The 19,225-nt window shown below is 49.5% G+C and overlaps 2 protein-coding genes across 3 annotated transcripts in view; one reads left to right on the top strand and one right to left on the bottom strand.

Moving 5' to 3' along the window:
* Positions 1-6: 6 nt before the first annotated feature.
* LOC113258025 (uncharacterized) overlaps positions 7-19,225 on the top strand; it is a 111,567-nt gene continuing 92,348 nt past the window's right edge. Inside the window, exons 1-2 of the mRNA XM_048216874.2 lie at positions 7-98; positions 7,118-7,257. The gene's annotated coding sequence lies outside the window, so the exon portion shown is untranslated. The remainder of the gene's footprint in view (positions 99-7,117; positions 7,258-19,225) is intronic.
* Positions 5,759-14,384, bottom strand: FKBP4 (FKBP prolyl isomerase 4). Of its 2 annotated transcripts, XM_026502680.4 has the most exons (10): positions 14,023-14,384; positions 11,805-11,949; positions 11,193-11,335; positions 10,237-10,357; positions 9,810-9,966; positions 9,081-9,171; positions 8,901-8,984; positions 8,570-8,755; positions 7,859-8,098; positions 5,759-6,559 (listed from the first exon to the last, which is right to left on the bottom strand). In XM_026502680.4, exons 1-10 carry the CDS (start codon positions 14,125-14,127, stop codon positions 6,452-6,454), a joined length of 1,380 nt encoding a protein of 459 aa, XP_026358465.1. In that variant the 5' UTR covers positions 14,128-14,384; the 3' UTR covers positions 5,759-6,451. The 2 variants fall into 2 exon arrangements, with proteins under 2 accessions (XP_026358465.1, XP_057159195.1); XM_057303212.1 differs by having other exon boundaries at positions 5,759-8,098; positions 14,023-14,323.

Here is a 19,225-nt window from a genome sequence, read left to right as displayed (position 1 = left end):
CCCGAGAGCCGCGCGAGCGGAAGGCCAGCCAAAGCGGAAAGTTACGTCACCGCCTGAGCCTCCAATCGCGGCCTTCGTCGCTTAATCTTAAAGAGGAGGTGGGTCTTCCGAGCCCTCTGGGCGTGGGGCGGGCTTACCCAGCTACCTACGTGATTGACAGGGGCCTGGGCCACCCCTTTCCTCCAGAGCTCCTGAGAGCAGGGGTAGACCAACCCTGACGGGGGTCGATCTGTTCCCTAGGCAACGGACTCTCCAGGGCTTGACCTGATAACCTTGACCTCTTTGTTGCCCTAGCGATGAAGATTCCCAGCCATCAGACTAAACCAGAGATTCATAATTAATCGTAATTACAGAAAGCTGTATGGTTTCCAACAGTGTTTTAAAAAAAATGATAGAGTTACCCGTTAGGAGTCCTGAAAACAATGTAGTGAATTGAACCGGCATTTAGAAAAACAAAATAGAATGAATAGAAAATGCCAAGTGACTTTCCAGTAGTAAATATTAGTTCTGTGAAACCTTTGTTTCAATTGTGTATATTCATATATGTATATTTTATATACTGACTTATGTGAAAAAATTTTTAAATGGTGTGCGTATGCTTTTGGGTTCAGTGGTTTGAAAACCACTTGCAGGGAAGCACATTTCGTATATATTGTTTCATGTAATCAGCACAACAACCCTGAGAGCTTGTATTAATATTCCAGTTTTTTGGATGAGAAAAACAGGTTCAGCAAGATTAAGTAACAAAACAGAAAGTTGTAGAGATGGGACACAAACCAAGACCGTTTGATCCAAAACCCCAGCTCCTTTCTACCATTAATGCGTAGTTCTAGGAAAGTCCTCAAGCCAGAAGTCAGGGTTGCTGAAATTTTGGATCTGCGTTGCCCTGTGCCCTCCCCCTCCAGACAAAGCTCTTGCCTCCCTGCCTCAGTGGCCTTACTCTGTAGTAGAAATGGGATGTCACCATCATGGTTGGCCTCTTAGGGAAACTTTTCATGTTGAATCAAGTCCAGTCTTTCTTCGGGGTGCCTCATCAATCAGGGCGTCGTCTTATTTGTAAAATTCTACAGGTGTTCAGTACATTTTGAAGTTCAGGTCTGCAGGTCCAGGCCAGTTTATACACTGGTCTTTCAGTCTTTCAGGAGTCGACATTGTGAAAATAAGGATATCCATCTCACCTGGGGAGGTTGGGCTAGGGGATGGTCCCGCTTTCTGTATCTGAACATAGTGGGAGAAGGCACTGGAGGGCAGGACCTTTTTGCCTGGGGGTGGGGGGGGGATAGCACATTTTGTCCCAGAGGTCCCAATGGATCTAACAGGCAGATAAGATGAGAACAAGGAACAGCAAACAGAACAGTAAACAGGAGGCAGCCCAGACAAATACTGAGGACTGTGGACACGCTCAAGTTTCTGTTTTTGGTGGTATACTGTGGGCTTGGCCAGGTCCATTCAGAGGCTCTGTGTGACACAGGTGTGCTTGGTGCTTTCAATACATAATCTCCGGGTGCCTGGGTGGCTTCTTCGGTTGAGCGTCTGCCTTCGGCTCTGGTCGTGATCCTGCCTCGGGCTGCCTGCTCAGTGGAGAGCCTGCTTCTCCCGCTCCCTCTGCTGCTCCCCCTGCTTGTGCTCTCCTCTTTCTCTCTGTCAAATAAATAAAATCTTTAAAAAACAAACAAACAAATAAATAAATCCATGATCTCATTATGGAGGGGTTGCATGCAACCTCATCCTCTCTACCACATCTCTTTTCTCTCATTCTAGCTCACACCTTAAGCTTCATTGTAGGTTTTAAGGGACGGAAGAACAAAGGCCAATTTCAAAATGTTTACCTCTAAATGTAAAGTTAAATCGTTTTGAATTATGTTTCTTTTCACCATTATTTCTCCATTGTTTTCTCTTTTTCCAGCCTTTTGAATGAAATTGTAAAATAAATAAATAAATGTATAAATTCATAAATAACCCAGGACAAAATAGATGAGGATCACCTGGCTTCTGCCACCAGGTGCCTGGCCTGACCCAGTTCTCTGACCCAGCACTTTCACAGTGCCTTAGTTTTATCTTCTTCAACGGTTGCGTTTCTTGACCCTTCTGTGCCAGGGGTTGCCTATTAATGTTTGTCCTGTAGGTCCTGTCATTATGATGATGTAATGTCACATGACAGCTTGGATCCCATGCCTTTTGGCTTTTGTCAAGAGAACCAAATAAATTTAGAAAGGGAGTTAAGATAGGTCTCCAAGAAATAGGACATGAATCAAATCTTTCTACTCTCCCCACCTTGCATCAGCTACTTTAACTGCATTGTGTGTTACAGTCTTGGTAAGTGGAACACACTAGGTGTTGCAGAGCCATGTGGACAGATCCCTGGCTCCACAAGGAACACCCCTGTTCTTGGCCCTTTCTAATGGAATGGGTGGTGGGTCTCCACTGGCACCAGCTCTAGAGCTCGTCTTTTTTAAGCCAAGCACTCTCTGAGCATGGGTGTTGGCTTACTCCCCAGAACTGCCTCACCAGGCCATCTTCTGGTTAGATGACATGGATACAGCTGTATGGCTGGCAGCTTCTTTACCAGCCAGCCAAAGGACAGCTTCATTTGAAACCTGCAACGGGAAGGGGCAGGGGCGGGGAGTGTTAAGCGGGAAGCATTTCCAGGGAGATTCTTTGTCCATTTCTTCCTCCAAGAGTAGGCAAAAGGGTCCAAGTTCTGTCTGCCTAGGATGGTCACATTAAGAATTGGACCTTTAAAACTCTACACCTGAGGCCCAGAGCCACTCACCATCCTGGGGTCAGGGCCTAGGGCTTCCTAATGGGCTCAGTTTGAGACTTCGTCATTCCCCTTCCCTCTAATCTACAGTGTACCTTCGCATACTAAAGGTCCTGGGAAGTCCTCAAGTACAGAAACCTGTTTTCTCAGACTTGACCTGGGAATTAGGCAGAACAACAGTGTGGGCAGCCGTGAGTGAAAGGCTGTTCTTCAGAGCTCTCCTTTTGAGTCCCACCCGCTTCCTCACACATTTGGCTGTGTCACAGGGGATCACCCACTCTGGAAAGCTTTAATCCTAGAGCCTGTCAGCGTTGTTATCTGGTCTGGTTTGGTTTTGTTTTAAAAGATTTTAAGTCCTCTCTCCACCCAACGTGGGGCTGAACTCCCAACCCTGAGATGAAGAGTTGGACGCCGAACCGACGGAGCCCGTCAGGCGCCCCACGGTTGTTGTCTGGTAGACTCTACTGGCTACTAACTGAAAGACGAAGAGTAGTCCTTCACTGTCTCTGGAGTCCAAACATGAGGAAACAAAGGATGATGAAAACGTTTCAGAACTAGATAGAGGTGGTGGTCGTACAGTGTCGCAAATGGACTAAATACCACTGCGTTGTTCACATTAAAATGCTTAATTTTATGTTTTGTGAATTCCACCTCAATTAAAAAAAAAATACAACAGTTTTATGGGTGAAGCACTGCTGACAGTTGGACCCTATGGCCTTGGGGGAGGGGCACAGATCGGACCGTCCTCTCTTCTGGCCAGAGAAATCATGAAGGCTTTGTTTTTTCTTGATCCTCCTTCTTCAGAACCACTTCGTGACTCTTTCATTCTTACTTTGCCTCCCAAATTCGTATGTTCAGTGTTGTTCATTACATGCTAAACAAGGTTTTATTACCATCCTTAGATTTTATAATTGAGGACAGTGGGTGGTGCATTCTAGTTATCTGAGGTTGGCAAGCAGCCTGGGGAACTACAGCCAGAAAGTAGCAGTAATGATTTCCAGAACGAGGACAAGTTCTCTTACGTAGGATCTCTTTACTTTGGCTTTGTTCAGCACTGCCCTTTTCATTTCAACTTCAGGTTATAAGGCCCTGAGGTGTTCTGCATTTGGAAAGGGATTGGAAGAAACATGGTAGACAGGAATAAGGAGATTCCACTCTTAAGCAAAATGAGGTGTACAGTTCCCCCCTTTTATGGGGATGTGGCTGGCAGAGAGTGAAGGAGTCAAGTGCTCTGCTGCTGGTGTAAGGCAGGCAGGGCCGGGCCCCGCAGGGTTTTGTGGACCTCAGTAAATGTTCTAAGTGGGATGGGAAGTCATTGACAGGGTTTTAAGCAGTTGGACAGTAGACCTGGCTGGAGGCTCGTCTTGACGTTGGGGAGGGGCTGCTAGAACGGAGATGGGAAAGACTTGGGAGATCAATTTATAGAACTTGATGTGAGGGTCAGCACTAGGACAAGATGAACCCGATCTTAAAATTCCCAAATCTGCAGTAACAGCTAGCAGCGTTGGTTGCTACTGGTTTTCCTTATTCAAGCACATTCTCTCCATCCGGGCAGATTTTGAGTGTTGGTGAGGAAATGTTCAACTGATGAGGCTACGAACTTGAGCATGGTTCGGAGAGGGGACGTACATGACCTGTGTGTTTTTAATCCTCGACTTCTGGCCACTGAAATAAAACCTCTTCACGGTATGGTTTTAACGTTACATCAACTAAGGCTTATCCAGCTCCAGGATTCTATGGAAGTGCGTTCGTTTTAAACTCCTGGAGTCCCATGGAATCATTCAAAGCTGGAAGGAACGTTAGTAGTGTTTTGTCCACCCCCCTATTTTTGCAGCTAAGGAAACAGGCTCAACTTGTTCAGGGTCACATGGGCCTCCTAGCAAGTTTGGATTTGTTCCAGATTGCTCATATTCCAGGCAAACCCCTCTCTAAAGTGAGTCTGGTTTTCCTCATCTGCAAAATGGGGTGTTAACTCCTTTGTAGGACGGTTGCAAGGATGAAGGTTAATTCACGTGAGGCTCTTGGTTCAGTGCTAGGCTTCCATCCTAGGTGCTTCACGACGGTTAGCTACTGTCGTTGGCTACAGGGGCAAGATGGATCTTGAAATACCAAAAAGACCCAGATGCACAGGACTGTGTGGACTCAGCAAGAGTGTGAGCAAGCCCTGGGAGACTGAACCAAATCTTAGTTCTGGCTCATGGCATCAGCCATGGTGTAGGACTTGGTGAAATTTTCACACAAATTAATCTTCCTCAGTAAAAGCATGCAGAAATGTCTTCTGGAACCTATATACTTCTACCACTGTGCAGAAAGGACAGCTCACACAGGAGGGAAGAGGGCTAAGGCCACCGATAGAGGCTCTAGCCTGCAGCCACAGCCATCTGGATTAGACGAGACTTGTGTCCCTTGCCTTCTCCCAGGGCCCCGGCCAAAGGTCAACACACAGAAAGAAGTATAAGCTCTTTCCTATTAAGGCCTAGAGGCAAGCTGGAAAGCAGGCCTGAGCTGAGTGCCAGAGCGTCCTGGCTTGATGGCGGTTCTTCTGTACCTTAACTGTATGAAAGATGTCTGACTGGAAGACTGCTAACAGGGATTTTTACCCTGAGAAGAAACCAAGAAAGCTTGTGCTTTGGGCTAAATTACTTGCCTCTACTGGACCAGTTAGGCAGTAGACCAATCTAGCCCAGAGACATACAAGTGGTCCCAGCATTTTACATCTATCTTCCTCCTCTTCAGTGATAGGGAAGGAAAGCAGAGCTATGAAAATGTGCCCGGCTGTGGGGCAGGGGTGCTGGGAACCTATGGGAGGCTGAAGGCACTGCCCAGCTCCCAGAAGCCCTGTGTGCTGGCACCATGCCACACTCACGGAAGGCTTCATCAGCCGCCGCACTTTAAGCAGGACTGGGGAGGTGAGGACACTCCCTCAGTTTTGCCCCCCAAGTGTAGCCACCATGCCCACCCTCGGAGGCCAAACAGCAAGGGTTGCCGACACCCAGGTTTTATTTCCACTTTATTGCTCAAGCACAGAACTTGAGGTAAGCCCGGACCTTCAGCAACGTGCAGAGAAGAGGCTGAGGGGGTTGGGGACACAACCTGGCTGAGAAAGGAAACGGATCCAAAGGGAAATACTGGTGGGGGGACAGGTGGTGGTCATCAGGACACCAGAAGACATCTCAGCCATACCATCTGGGGTGAGGATGGGAACAAAGAGCAGTAACGGGCACAGCAGTGGTTTTTCCCATGCCCCTAGCACCCACATGGAGGCCCCGTTCGGGAATGGACCAGGAGGAGGGAAGGACGAGGAAAATGGCTGCCCAGGAGTCTCCCTCTCCACCCTGGTTTCACATCAGACCCCGTGTAGCATCCCTACCACTCACTCCCTTCTACCATTTGAAAAATGGACATAGCGAACAGAAGCAGCAAAATAAATTAACGTTCTGATGAGTGTGCATGTGGATGGACGTTCATTCACATGTAATGGGGGAAGGGGGAAGGGAAGAGGGGGTGACACCACCTAAAACAATCCCCCAGCCTACTCCTTTACCCCTTCCCCCAAAGCCACCATCTAACCAGATAGAAAAATAAAGGTCTAATTCACTCAAAATTCTTCAGTTTTTACAAAACTAACAGGGTGGAGGAGGGGAGGGAGCAGGGGAGGCAGGCAGCCGCAGGAGTAGGGCTGGGCAGAGGCTATGCTTCCGTCTCCACCTGAGGCTGGCTCCCTGCCACATCGTTCTTCTGCTCATCCTTCATCTCTGCGTCAGCATGATGGTCTCCTGCAGCTACTGCTGCCTTGGCCTGGGAGAAAGGAGGACAGGAAGGGGGTGAGTTCCAGTTCTCATCTGGCCCAGGCCTCTGATGAGAAAGGGGACTTCCACTGCATGTCCCCACTCCCACTTGCCTGCACCAAGCTGATGTGGTGACTGGCTGTATTCACCTACCAGACTACACCATGCTGGGTCTGCACCACACACTCACCCTCCAAGTTAAAGAAAAAAAAAAAAAAGACACACACTAGCTTCTAACAGAGTAACACTGACACAGCCAGGGCCCTCTCTAGGTATGTCCTAAAGATACAAACACACAAACATACGTTTACAAGATCATTTAGTGCAATACTACTTAGAACTGCACTCGTCCAACATGCTAGTGACCACCCCGTGTGGCTCCCGAGCACTTTACAATTAGGTCAAACTGATGTATTTTAAGTACAAAATAATATGGTGGATTTCTGGAGACTTAGTCTGAAAAATAAATAAATGCAATTTAAAAAAATCACAAGTTGCAGCATTTAGATACCTTGGGTCAACTAAATATTAAAATTAACCTCACCTGTTTCTGTTCACTTTTTTTTAGCATGGCTACTTGGAAAACTGAAAATCACTACAGTTTGCATTCTGTTTCTATTTAACACTGCTGGTTTCGAACGCTGGAAGATGAACACGGACTGGGGAAAACAGTAGGATCTTTGCCTACGATGGAATACCATCAGCACGGTGAGGAACGTGAAAGCTGTTTTTTATATTGACATGAAATAATCTTGCAGGGATGATACGAAGAAAGCATAATGTACAAAACCGGTAGAACATGTTGCCTTTTATTAGGGAAGAGGAAGAAAACTGTCTACCTGTCCATGTATAGAATTTACTGGAATCATCTAAACAGTGGTCATGTCCAATTGCTTCTGGATCCTGGGAGAGAGGCTTTTTACAACATATTCTTTTGTGCGGTTTCACTAGAACGATATAACTATATTACCTATTTAAAACAGGCTTTTAAAGTGAGGTTTAAAAAGGCACAGAGGACGGAGGCTGGGAGGCACGCACAGCACAACCAACTCCCGACCTCTAGGGCTCGCCAGTGGGTTTGTTTTGTTTTTTTTTTTTTAGCCCTGATCATAGAGGAACCGTGGCCCCCACAATAGCGGTTTTTGCCGAGGGGACATACGTGTTATTGCTCCAGGGACGAGGGCAGCAGCTGGTGTCCAGGAGCGGCGCACAACCAGAGGCGAAGAGCCACAGTGGCCGGGTCAGGCGCAGGGACGAGGCAGCGCCTTTTCTTCGGTCTATCCCCACCATTCCCTGTCCCAGGCCTTACCTTGCTCTCCTCCTCCGCCAGCCTCTCAAACATGTTGGCGTAGAGCTTCTTCTCCCGCGCGAGCTGCTTGCGGATCCGCTGCTGGCACACAGCCAGCTGGGCCTTGGCGGCTTTGTTGCTGGGGTAGAGCTGCAGGACCTTCTGGAAGTCAGCCCGTGCCAAGTCAAAGTCATTCACTGCCAGGTAGGCCTCTCCGCGGCGGAAAAGGCCCTTCTCGTTGTTGCTGTCCAGTTCCAGGGCCTAAGGACGCAGAGAAGAAGCAGCGGGGACACCTCAGCAGGACTGAGAACACGCACCACCGGCTCCACCTCAGGAAGGAGTCTTTGGGCATGAAACGGAAAAGACCACGGTCTAGGAAGGAACCCCAGTTAGTCCTGGGCTTTTGATGAGAGAGGAAGACCCTCAACGTTTCCATTCTCTCCAGAATAAAGCAGGTACTTAGGAGGGACAGCCTAGGAACCAGAGAAAATGCCATGGCGGTTCTTCACCTTCGTGGTTCCTCTACCGCCACGTCGGCTGCCTCCTACCACTAAAGCCAAGGTGCTTGCTTCTTGAAGCCCTTGCCTCTGAGCCCTTCATCTCAGGGCTCCCACCGGTCCCCCTGCTACCCTATCTCTACCCTCGTCACCGAGGCCAAGTTTTGGACCCGCTGGCAACTCACCCAACCGAGCCTGGGACTGTTGCTCCCATCCCTCTTTAGACGGGCCTCACCTTGTTACAGCTTTCAATGGCAGCTGAGAAGGCCTGCAGTTTCAGATGACACATGGCCAGGTTGAGGTGGGAGGCCAGCCGAAGGGCCTGTGCCTTCTGTGCGTCCTCGTTAGAGAAACTGGACTCGTACTCCAGCCAGGATACAATCTTCTTGTACTGCAGCACAGCTTGCTTATACTTGCCTTCCTAGAAAGGGAGGGAGGCTCGGGCACCAGGCTGTCCTCCCCCGCCCCCCCGCAGGACCAGCCGGCTCCGATCCACGCTGTGAAGACTGCGGGTGCTCCCTGTCCCCTCCCTGGGCGCGTCCTCAGGGCCCTGGATGCTGGCTCACCTTGAAGTACGTAGTGCCCCGCTCTTTCACGATGGTGCTCTGTTCCAGCTTCTCCTCGGAGTTCATCTCCCAAGACTCCTTGGCCTGCCGTACCCCGAGGGAGAAACAAAGGCATCAGATACCCCAGAGCCACGTACCGGAACGTGAATTCAGGACAGAAAGGACCTTGAGCAAACTTACCTTCTCAAAACTCCTGAGGTCTACTTCATACTTCAGCTCGGCATTTGGTGGGATCTGGAACTTTTCCTTCCCCACGTTGCCAAAAGCATAGCTGTGGGGGCAAAAAAACTAGGTCACCACAGCCACGCTTAACCTGCTCCACACTGAAAAGGCTTCCTGTCTGTTTCCTGCGAAGCACCTCCCCATCCCTTGAGATTTGGTTCAAATGTTTCCTGTTTGGCAAAATCTTCCCTGACCTCTTCACATAATTAGTTGGTCTCTCAGCATCTTCCATATCCTTCTAACTCGTACTAACGCTGGAACGGTTACTAATTTACGAATTACTGAATCTCACCGAACAAGTCCCTAGAAAGCAGGAATATCTTTGACTACCTACAAATTTTCAGCAATGCGTCTGGCACATAATAGGTGTGTTTCAATAAATGTCGTTAATGATCGAATATGTTTAATAGGAGACAACAATTTTGACACTAGTAGAGGAGGAAACCTGGAGCAGCCATGACTGAAAGGATTAGGCTTTGATTCCAGATGTGGACAGTTGTGACCATGCTCCTAAACATGGAGATCGTGTTTGCTGTGCCAGAGTCACAGGGACCGCTAATGAGGCTGTGGGGGTGGTGAACACACACAGAGGAACGGATAAAAACGGCTAATTACACTACTCATTGTGGACATACCGATCTCTGACCTTGGGTCACCCACCTGCTCTACCAAGTGCCCACTCCTCACCTGGGCTTGAGGTACACAACGGAATGTTCTCCTTTTTCCATGCGCTGAATGGCTTTCTCCAGCCCGCAAGGCAGGTCCAGGCTCTCCCCCTCGCCAACCTCAAAGCGGAGCTCCCGCTGGTCAAACATCTGATCCTTGTAGTACCCTTCCAGTGCAACTGGCATGAGAAAGAGGCAGCGTGCCAGGGATGTGAGCAGGCAGGGGGCTGAGGAAGGAGGCCACTGGCCTCCCTCCGTGAGCTCATCACTGCCTGCCCCCAAAGTGCCCTTGTCATATTCTCAGAGCTGGAGGGATGTTACGAAGGTACGGTCTAATCCCTCATCTCTCAGACAAAACACTAGGCTCAGAAAAGGAAGTGACTTGCCCAGAGCCACCCAAGGCCTAAGTACCAGAACTGGAATGGAAGCCGCAGACTGTGCTGTCTCACCCTCCACAATGGCGCCCTCGTTGGGCCTGGCGTAGCCTTCACCCCGAGTCCGTATTCTCCGGATGATCCCGCCGTCTTCTTCTTCTGTCAGGTCCTCTCCCCTGAACTCGAACAACTCCACCTGTGGGACGAGATGCAAGGTGACACAACTCCCTTCAGCCTAACCCGTCAGCAGAAGAGTCCCAGGTCACTGCCAGATCAGGCCTGAGCGCAAGGGCAGCCATACCAAGAGCAGACAAAGTGGCACTTTCGCTAAGTTCTGGGAGCTCTCGTCGCAACCTTGGTAGCGGTGGGCAGGTCACACAGATTTTGTTGACCTCACAAGATCCATCGATTTACTACCTGCTCCACACAGGAAGGACACACTCCACCAGTCCTAATCTAGGCGCACGACAAGGCCAATCTGGTAGGCAGTGGAAATGACCCAACAGCATTCCGCGGTCTTGCGAACACTCTCCAAGTATCCACAAAGGAGGGCTCAGCCACTCTGACACCGAATGGTGTCAAGTTCCACCTCTCGGTGAAGGCTTATCCTCACCCCCTCAACCCATGGCGGGCATCTCTCCCCTCCTTTTGATCTCTAAAGCACCGATATGCTATACTGTCGTTTGTAACGATACAGATTCTGACCCCTGACAGTCAAAATTATAACCAATCTCTGGGCATGGCTCCTGAGAGAAAACATGCCTCAACCCTTACCCCTCGCTTCAAGTCTGAGGAGGGGTTTGTGGCCATCTCTTTCCCCCCTAAATCCCCACCAGCGGCCGCCTTCTGGCAGCTGCAGGCTCTGTGCACAGCAGAGCCAGATACCCTCTCCAGGTCCCTTCCTCCCTTAAGGCCAGGCCCTTAGCCTTGGCTACATTGTCTCCAAGCGGCAGGAAGCGCTGGAGGGCAGCCAGGCCCTGGGCTGAGGTCAGGCTGGCCCTTTGCCTTGCTCTCTGTGCCTGGACACTCACCTCAAACACAAGCGTGGCATTGGGGGGGATTTTTGGAGGGCTGCCTGCCGAACCGTAGGCATACTCTGGTTTGCACGTGATGTGGCACACTTCTCCCACCTTCATGGTTGCTACAGCAATGTCCCAAGCCTTAATGACCTCCCCTGTAGGTACAGAAAGCAAACAGGTCCTCCTTGGCAGAGATCTGACCCTGGGCTCAAACAGTGGCACCAGAGACCTTTATTACCCCATGCCCACGGGGAAGATGTACACTCTTCAGAAACGAGACCAGGGAGGTAGAGAACCTGGTTGCAGGAAGCACTGTCAGGTCTCGGACCTCTTAAAGAAAGAAAAGAAAAAAAAAAAAAAACACTCAACCCTGGAACAAAGGAGTTCAAGAAACAAGACAATCCACCCCAAGGAGGAATTGAGGTATTCAAGAGGTGATCGGGGAAGGCGAGACAGAGATCAATATGGTTCCAGGAGATGGGGGAAGAAAAAAGTTAACAGATGAATAATTCACAGATTGTAACAGACCATTCCTCCTGACACTTTTGAGAGTATGGTTTCTGCCTGTGACAGCTTATATTCTCCTCAGAACCGATGCTACCAACCCAGTAACCATGCGCCTACCTTTGCCCAGGTCAAAGGAGAATTTGTCCTTGCGGTCCAGACTGGAGTCAAACTTGGTGCCATCTAACAGCCAGCCAGTGTAGTGGACAAAGACACGGTCCCCAATCATGGGCATCTCGGTGCCCGTGCCCTCTCGTTTGATGACCTGGGAGGAAGGCAGAGAAGGTGAGTACCCAGGTGTGGGGGCAGAAAGAGGCACCAAAGCTGCCTGCACACCTCTGATGGAAACAGAGAGGGACTCCTCTGCCTCCTTGTAAGCAAAGGGACTAAGCCTCAAATGATTCCGACATGAGGTCTGGCTACACACCAATGGACACCCCCACTGACTGCCCCCCCATCTTTCTTGAGGTGCAGCAGGGCTTGGTTTGAAAACTAGAGACAAAAGACCCAAGGTCAAGTTTCTGCTGTATGATCTTGTGCAAGTCAAGCTCTCTAGAACTTATTTGTAAAGTAGTGATAATAATCCCTATCAGGGTTGGAGAATTAAATCGGTAGAAAGTTGAAGATGATTATTATCAGCAGCAAAGGGGGAAGCACTTATGCAGGGTTTCCTCATTCTTCCTACATGCCGGTGGTCATCAGATCCAAGTCTGGTTTGTGGATAAGTGAAGAGTAAGAATATGAATAACGAACAGAACAGCAGCTGTCCAAAAGAAGTGAAGAAAATACCAGGTCACCGATGAGCACAGGAGCCCTCCCTCAGGCCCTAAACTCTGACTTGGAACACAAACATTCCTGGCTGGTAAGCTAGTGGTCTTTTATTTGAGGGCTGGAACATTTCTCAGGAACTTTAACAAGCTCTGCTGCTCTTCTTCACATTTGGAAAAGGTAACAAGGAGACTCCATGGGTCACCTGGTAGGTATGTAGTTACCTTCTAAGGGAAAGCCTGCATGACAGAATGAACAGAACTCGAGGAGTAAGGGGAAGGAATGGAAGATAAAAGGGAAAAGGACCCTTCTGGGAATAATAACCTTGTAGAAACCACCAGGACGCTGGAGAGATTAGGGGAAGCCACATGCCCCCTGGAAGAACAGCTTAAGATTCCAAATCTGGGGCAAAACCAGGAGCATTTCTGGACCAGATAAGGGCTCCCCGAGGTCGCTAGCTTTGCCCAGGCCACGCACACCCACACCCACACGTGCGGAACGAAGCAGCGGGAAGCCAGGGTGGAAACACTGGATGAGGAGGAGGCATGAAATCCAGGCTAGGATTTCGCCATCCTGGACTCTGCAGAACCTGCTCTGAAGCACCATCAGAGTCGTCCCGACCCAGGTCAAGATGCCCTGCCCCTGAGTGCTGGACCCCTCCCCTTCGCTCCTCCGAGGCTCCCAGCAAAGCACCTCCTCCACGCCCCACACCCCTTGCCCCAACTCACGAAGAGGGCGGGCGAGGTGGGAGGGGAACTACAGGTCCCGGCATGCACCGCTCCCTGGTTTTCCCGGGGCCGGGGGGGAGGGGGGCCAGCATGGCTGAACGGGTGACCTAGCTGGGTCCACCCAGCCTTTAGGAAGGGGGTAACCAAGGGGACGGAGAGCGCCAGAACCTCTCTCGCGGCCAGGCCCCGGGCGCCAAGTCGTACAAAGACCTCTGGGCCAGGAAATCACTCTGGTGACCCCGCTTCAGGTCCTAGCTAATATTTAACTGCCCGGGGGACCCGAGATCTCGCAGCACCGCCGGCGAAGGCGGCCAGGGACTTCCCGGCTGCGGCCGGCGGCCGAGGCGCAGGCGGCCTGGCCGGGGTCGCGGGGTCGGGGAGAGGTTAAGTGAGAGAGGAGCGGCGTCGGGGCCGGAGAAGGAGCGGGCCCGGGCCGGCCCCTGCCGGGGTGCACGCTGTCCGGGGCCCCCTAGCTGCAGCTCGCGTGCAGCGGTGCGGCCCCGCCCCTCCCTCCGCGCTGCACCGCGCACGCCGGAGTTGGCGCTGCAGTCCCGGGCCCGGGCGCCGCAGGGGCTGGGGGGCCGGGGCCTCACCCGGACCGCGGGTTCCCCAGAGGGCCAGAGAATGGCCGTGGGGAGGCCCGCACACCTAGGCCACCCTCTGTGAGCGTGCGGCGGCCCTCCCACCCCCGAACAACGCAGCCGAGTCCAGAAAGGCGATGCAAGCGGCCGCCGGCCGCACACCCGGCTCAACGACCCGCCCGGACGCTGCAGAGACGGCCCGGGGCTCCCCAGCTCGACGGAAGGTCGGCTGCTATGGGCGCCTGCGCCGCCGCCCCTTACCTTCAGCACGCCTTCGTCTTGCTTGGGGCTGATGTCCACCCCCTCGAGGGGCAGCGGCGCCGACTGCGCCCCGCTCTCGGCCGCCTTCATCTCCTCGGCGGTCATCACCGCTCGGTGCGCCGTTTACTCCGGGAGTCAGGCACTGGGCGCGAGCCAAGCCCTCTCAGCCGGGCCTCTCTGTACGGGTGTGCGGGCGGGAGGGCACTGGCGGCTGCCGCCCAGTTGCGAACCGGTCGAAGGCTCGAGCACCTCTGACTCCCGGCGCGCTCGCAGCCCGCGGCGTATCGGGCGCGGGAGCGGGAGTAGGTGGGTAATGAGCGGCCGCGGGGAGCGATTGGTCCCACCCCGCCGCGGAGGGAGGGGCTGGGAGGAGCTGGAGCGGGAGCGAGGGACGGAGGGGGAGGGGGCGGAGAACTTTCTAGAGACGGCGGCTGCTAAGCCAGTTCGGTCTTCAGTGCTAAGGGTGCTTATATGAACGCGTGTGTGTTTTGTTTGGGGTGGGTTTTTTTTTTTTTGTTTTTTTTTTTGTTCATTTCTCCTTCTGGCTGCCTGGCCTCCCTCCCCCCCACTCCTGGGACCCTCGGACTCTGGGGATTTCCCCTGCTCCCCCCACCCCCCGTCAGCGCCTTCCCGGGCCCGTTTCCCGGTCTAACCGGATTCTTCCAGATCTTTCTCCATCCCCCTACATCACTCCAATACCGAGTCTGCCAGCTTCCCCAGATCCGCCCTATACATTGCAGCCTGCAGCGTGGTTTGCTTAGAGCCCTGTAGCCGGATGTGAGTGGCAGCGCGTCCGTCTCCCCGCACCGAGACGCGCATTTTTATAAAAGCCGGTCGTAAGCACAGAAGGCATGGCCTCCCCATCTTTACTTGGCGTGTGTATACTTAACGAACTGGGGAGAGTGAAGGAAAGGGGAGTCAGGCGGGGAGAAAATTAGTGAAAAGCGGTAACTCCAGTGCACAGAATCGGGAAAGCAACCTTGATTTCCGCAGAGCCGGGAACACGTGCCGCCTTTAGCTCTTTAAAATGCTAGGAGCGCGGATTTGCAAGAAATGACCCGCTGAGCTAAGGACTCTTTAAATGGGGCGCATATTAAAGAGACCTTCCCCGGCAATAATAAAACGACCGTTTAGATTAATTCTTTAAAATAAAATTGGTTTCAAGTCACGAAAAAGTCACTCCATTTTACCAAAGACCCACAGGAAGGAATATTTGGTTCTCAAGTGTTTATCGACTGCCTGCGGCGTGCAGAGTGTGCAACTCAGAGCTCTGCAGCACCTAGTTACCTAAACAAATAGCCTTTGACAAAAAAGAACCATCTAGAGAGTGTTGGTTTTGCTCAGCGCTCCACCCCAGCTTAACGCAGTGCCTGGTGAGTGGTATCAAATAGTTTATTAGCTACAGAAATTTGTATTCCAATAATCTTTTTTTGGAGTCCTCGCTGTGTGTCTGGCGCTGTGCTGTTGTATGCAAACTGTCCCATTTAGGTACATAATTTACCCCATTGTAGGTGAAATTGCAATACCCTAACGTAATTTGATCATTCATTATAGTCCTCTCCGATGGAGCCTAAAGGGAAGGGGATGCAGAAGAAATAAAACCGTTTCCTCCAGCAATTTACAGCAAATGACTTTAGCTGCAACCAGCACATGTCTCATTAGATGACTGGGGATACACTAAGAGGGTATGGGGGGATTAATGTATTTCTTTTCTATGCGTCCCTTGGTAGAGTAAGAAGTAACAGTGTGGAGGTTCTCCGAAACTCCAGGAGACGGGTGGTGGGTACGGTGCTGGCTGGATGGGTTGGCAGTTATCTTGCTTTTGGTATATGCGCTTGGCTATCCCAATATGTGCTAATTGCTTTTTCTTTTTTCTTCTTTTGGGTAGGATTTTATTTATTGATTTATTTTGGAACAGAGAATAGGGAGAGGGAGAAGGAGGGGGAAGAATCTCAAGCAGACTTCATGCTGAGCGAGGAGCCCATCCCTGGGTCCAACCTCAGGACCCAGAGATCACGACCTGAGCTGAAACCCAAGAGTCAGACACTTAACCGACTGAGCCACCCTGGCGCCCCTGTGCTACTTTCTTTTGATGCTAGGACCATTGAATATTATCTGGAGGAATGAGTTGGGATGGAAAAGAAAAGTTCACTTTTAGAGGACTGCTTTTCTACATCTTTTTCTTTATTGGAAGCAAATAGCATAAGTCTACATCTTTTAGTTTTCATGAGCACATATTGAGTGCTTAAGATGCACGTGCCACTGCGAGTTGGGTCACCCGGGTACTATTTAACTGGAGCAGGTTCTGGGAATAGTAACACTTGTCAATGAGAGGAGTTGTGATGGTTAGGAAGGAGGGAACGTATGGCAGGTATCTAGCACAGTGCCTGCCTTCAAGTGGCTGGTTACTGAATGATGATCATTACTCTAATGTGGCAGGTATCATGGTGGAGATGGGGGCAGAGTGCTAAGCACATGGAAGTCTATTAGAGAGGGGATCGATGGGGTGGAAGGGAAAGAGGAAGGATATGAGGGAAAGGTTTCCAGTGAAAAAGTTCTGATCCTGTTCAGTGGATGACTACAGGAGGGGCTGAGAGGGGGAAGGGAGAGGGGAGGGGCAGTAGGCATTGGGCCCTTGAATTCCCAGACCAGAACCCTATTGTTTCTAGATCCCTCCTCCCAGGTTCTTCACATTATATTCTAATTGTAAGACTTATACATACTCCACGTAGAAAGTACGCAGATATTTTTCTTAACCTCCCCTGACTGAGCCCATTCTTAGCCTATTTAAATTAGTATTCCCGTTAAAGATCAACAATGTAATTATTTTCACTGGTATTAACCACTCATTCAAAATCCTTCCAAAATTTTTCCTTTTTGCTAGAAGAAGAGAGCATACTTTTTTTTTTTTTTTAAATCACCCACCTTATTCTGGATATGACTCATGCTGTGGTCAGAAGCTTTGTTATTGCCAAAATCAGCCTTCCTGAGCTCATCTAATTCACCTCCCTAATGGTAGGCCCATCCTTCAGACATGAAGACCCTCCTGTCTTTCAAAGTTACTGTTTTGACCTTCTTTGACTGCCAATGTTGTTAAACATTTAATATATATATACGTATATATACGTATATATATATATTTGAATCATTCCAAAGTATGTGTATGTGTTTGTACATGTACACATACACACAGCATGTAACATACCAACATGACGAACCTTGGGAATATACACCTGGCCTAGGGATTACAACATTACCAGTATGATTTGTGTCAAAAATGTAATAGCAAGCCCTACTGGGTATTTACCCAAAGAATGTGAAAACGCTAATTTGAAAAGATATATGTACCCTTATGTTTATTGCAGCATTATTTTCAATAGCCAAATTATGAAAGTGCTCCAAGTGTCCGTTGACAGATGAATGGATAAAGATGTGGTATATTCATGCAATGGAATATTACTCAGCCATAAAAAACAAAATCTTGCCATTTTCAACAACATGGTTGGATCTGGAGAGTGTAATGCTAAGCAAGATAAGTCAGTCAGAGAAGGACAAATCCATATGATTTCCCTCATATGTGGAATTTGAGAAACAAAACAAACAAAGAAGATAAGAGACTCTTCACTCTAGAGAACAAAGTGATGGTTACCAGAGGGGAGGTGGGTGGGGGGTCGGTGAACCAGGTGAGGGGATACAGAGTACACTTATCATGATGAGTGCTGAATGATGTATAAAATTGTCAAATCATTATATTGTACACTTGAAACTAATATAAAACTACTATGATAACTATACTGGATTTTTAAAAAACGTAATACCAAAAATGTTAAGGACACTTACATAATTTCTTTCTACTTTTGGTATCTTTTGATTGAGAAAATGCAAACTATACTACTGACTAAAACAGCTACTCCATAGTTCATGAAACATATATTTACTTACTTATTTTAGTGATTACTGGTCTTTTCTTCTTACTATTATTTTTATTCTAAGTAGGCTCCACACCTAGCACGGAGCCCAACACAGGACTTGAACTCACGACCCTGAGATCAAGACCTGAGCCAAGATCAAGAGTCAGACACTTAACCAACTGAGCCACCTAGGCGCCCCCAGTCCATTTTCATACACTTGGAAAATGGTGGACCTTTGCGTGAGGTTTGCACATAAGAAATCTGCATAGTGTAAAGGTTAAGCTCTTGAGCTCTGGCTTGGGTTCAACTTTCTCAGTTTCATCATTGAACACACTATGGGGCCTTGGGCCAGTTTTCCTGAGCTCTAAAATGGAATCATGCTAGTACCTACCTCAGAGGGGTTTTCTTTGAGGATTAAATGATTAGGTGTGAAGTACTTAAAGCAGTGCATGGCCCATAGTAAGTAGGTAAGTGGTAATCACTCTGGATGCCACGTTTTATTTAGTCAGCCAGTTGATTGCTGGAATATGGAATAAAAGCCCTGGAGAACCCTGTCTCTGGCCCTCTGGGCGAGTCCGCTGGTCTGGACAAGCGTTTGTGCTCTCATTTCCAGGGGAGTGCTTCTCTCCTAATGTTAAATCGTATTTGTACCTTTTGCTCTCTAACACTCCGTTATGACTCTGACTATCTAATATAACTCACAGCATCTTTGTGTGCTGACATTTTGTCATACCAAAAGGACTGGGAGCCGTGTGAAGGTAAGGATTTGGTCTTCCTATTTCCTTGGGCTGCACCATTATCTGATCTCCCTGGGGATAGGACAGAGTATTTAGTGGTTGTCCTGCTAAGTGAAAGAGTTGTTCTTCTTCCTTTTAAACATAAAATCGAATTTCCTACCACAGATAAATACGTATGTTTTTTGTTTTGCTCCTAGCGTGACAAAAAGCAGCCAGTTTTCATCCTTCTGTATCTAAGGGTGCACTGAAATTTGACTTTGGCCTTGTTTTTCAGGGGATCGTATAGCTAAGTACTTACCTGGGCGTTGTTTCTAGTTTCCCAAACTTGAGTGTGATTAAAGGTTAGGTGCCTGTGTAGGTGTCATCCTGTCTAATTAACGTAACTAGAATGAGGATTATCGTTTGAGAAAAATAAAATCTTGCCCTCTGTTGCCCTTGGTTGAAAGTAAATGTATATTTAATATCGTAAATGTGCACCGTAATGACCACAGGAGCAGCCCAGCAACTGTCATTACTGAGAAATTAAATTATTCTTCCTTCAGTACAGTGTCAAAC

The sequence above is a fragment of the Ursus arctos genome, unplaced genomic scaffold (genome assembly GCF_023065955.2).
Source record: "Ursus arctos isolate Adak ecotype North America unplaced genomic scaffold, UrsArc2.0 scaffold_26, whole genome shotgun sequence".
Taxonomy (NCBI): domain Eukaryota; kingdom Metazoa; phylum Chordata; class Mammalia; order Carnivora; family Ursidae; genus Ursus; species Ursus arctos.
This window is presented reverse-complemented; position numbering and strand designations above follow the sequence as displayed.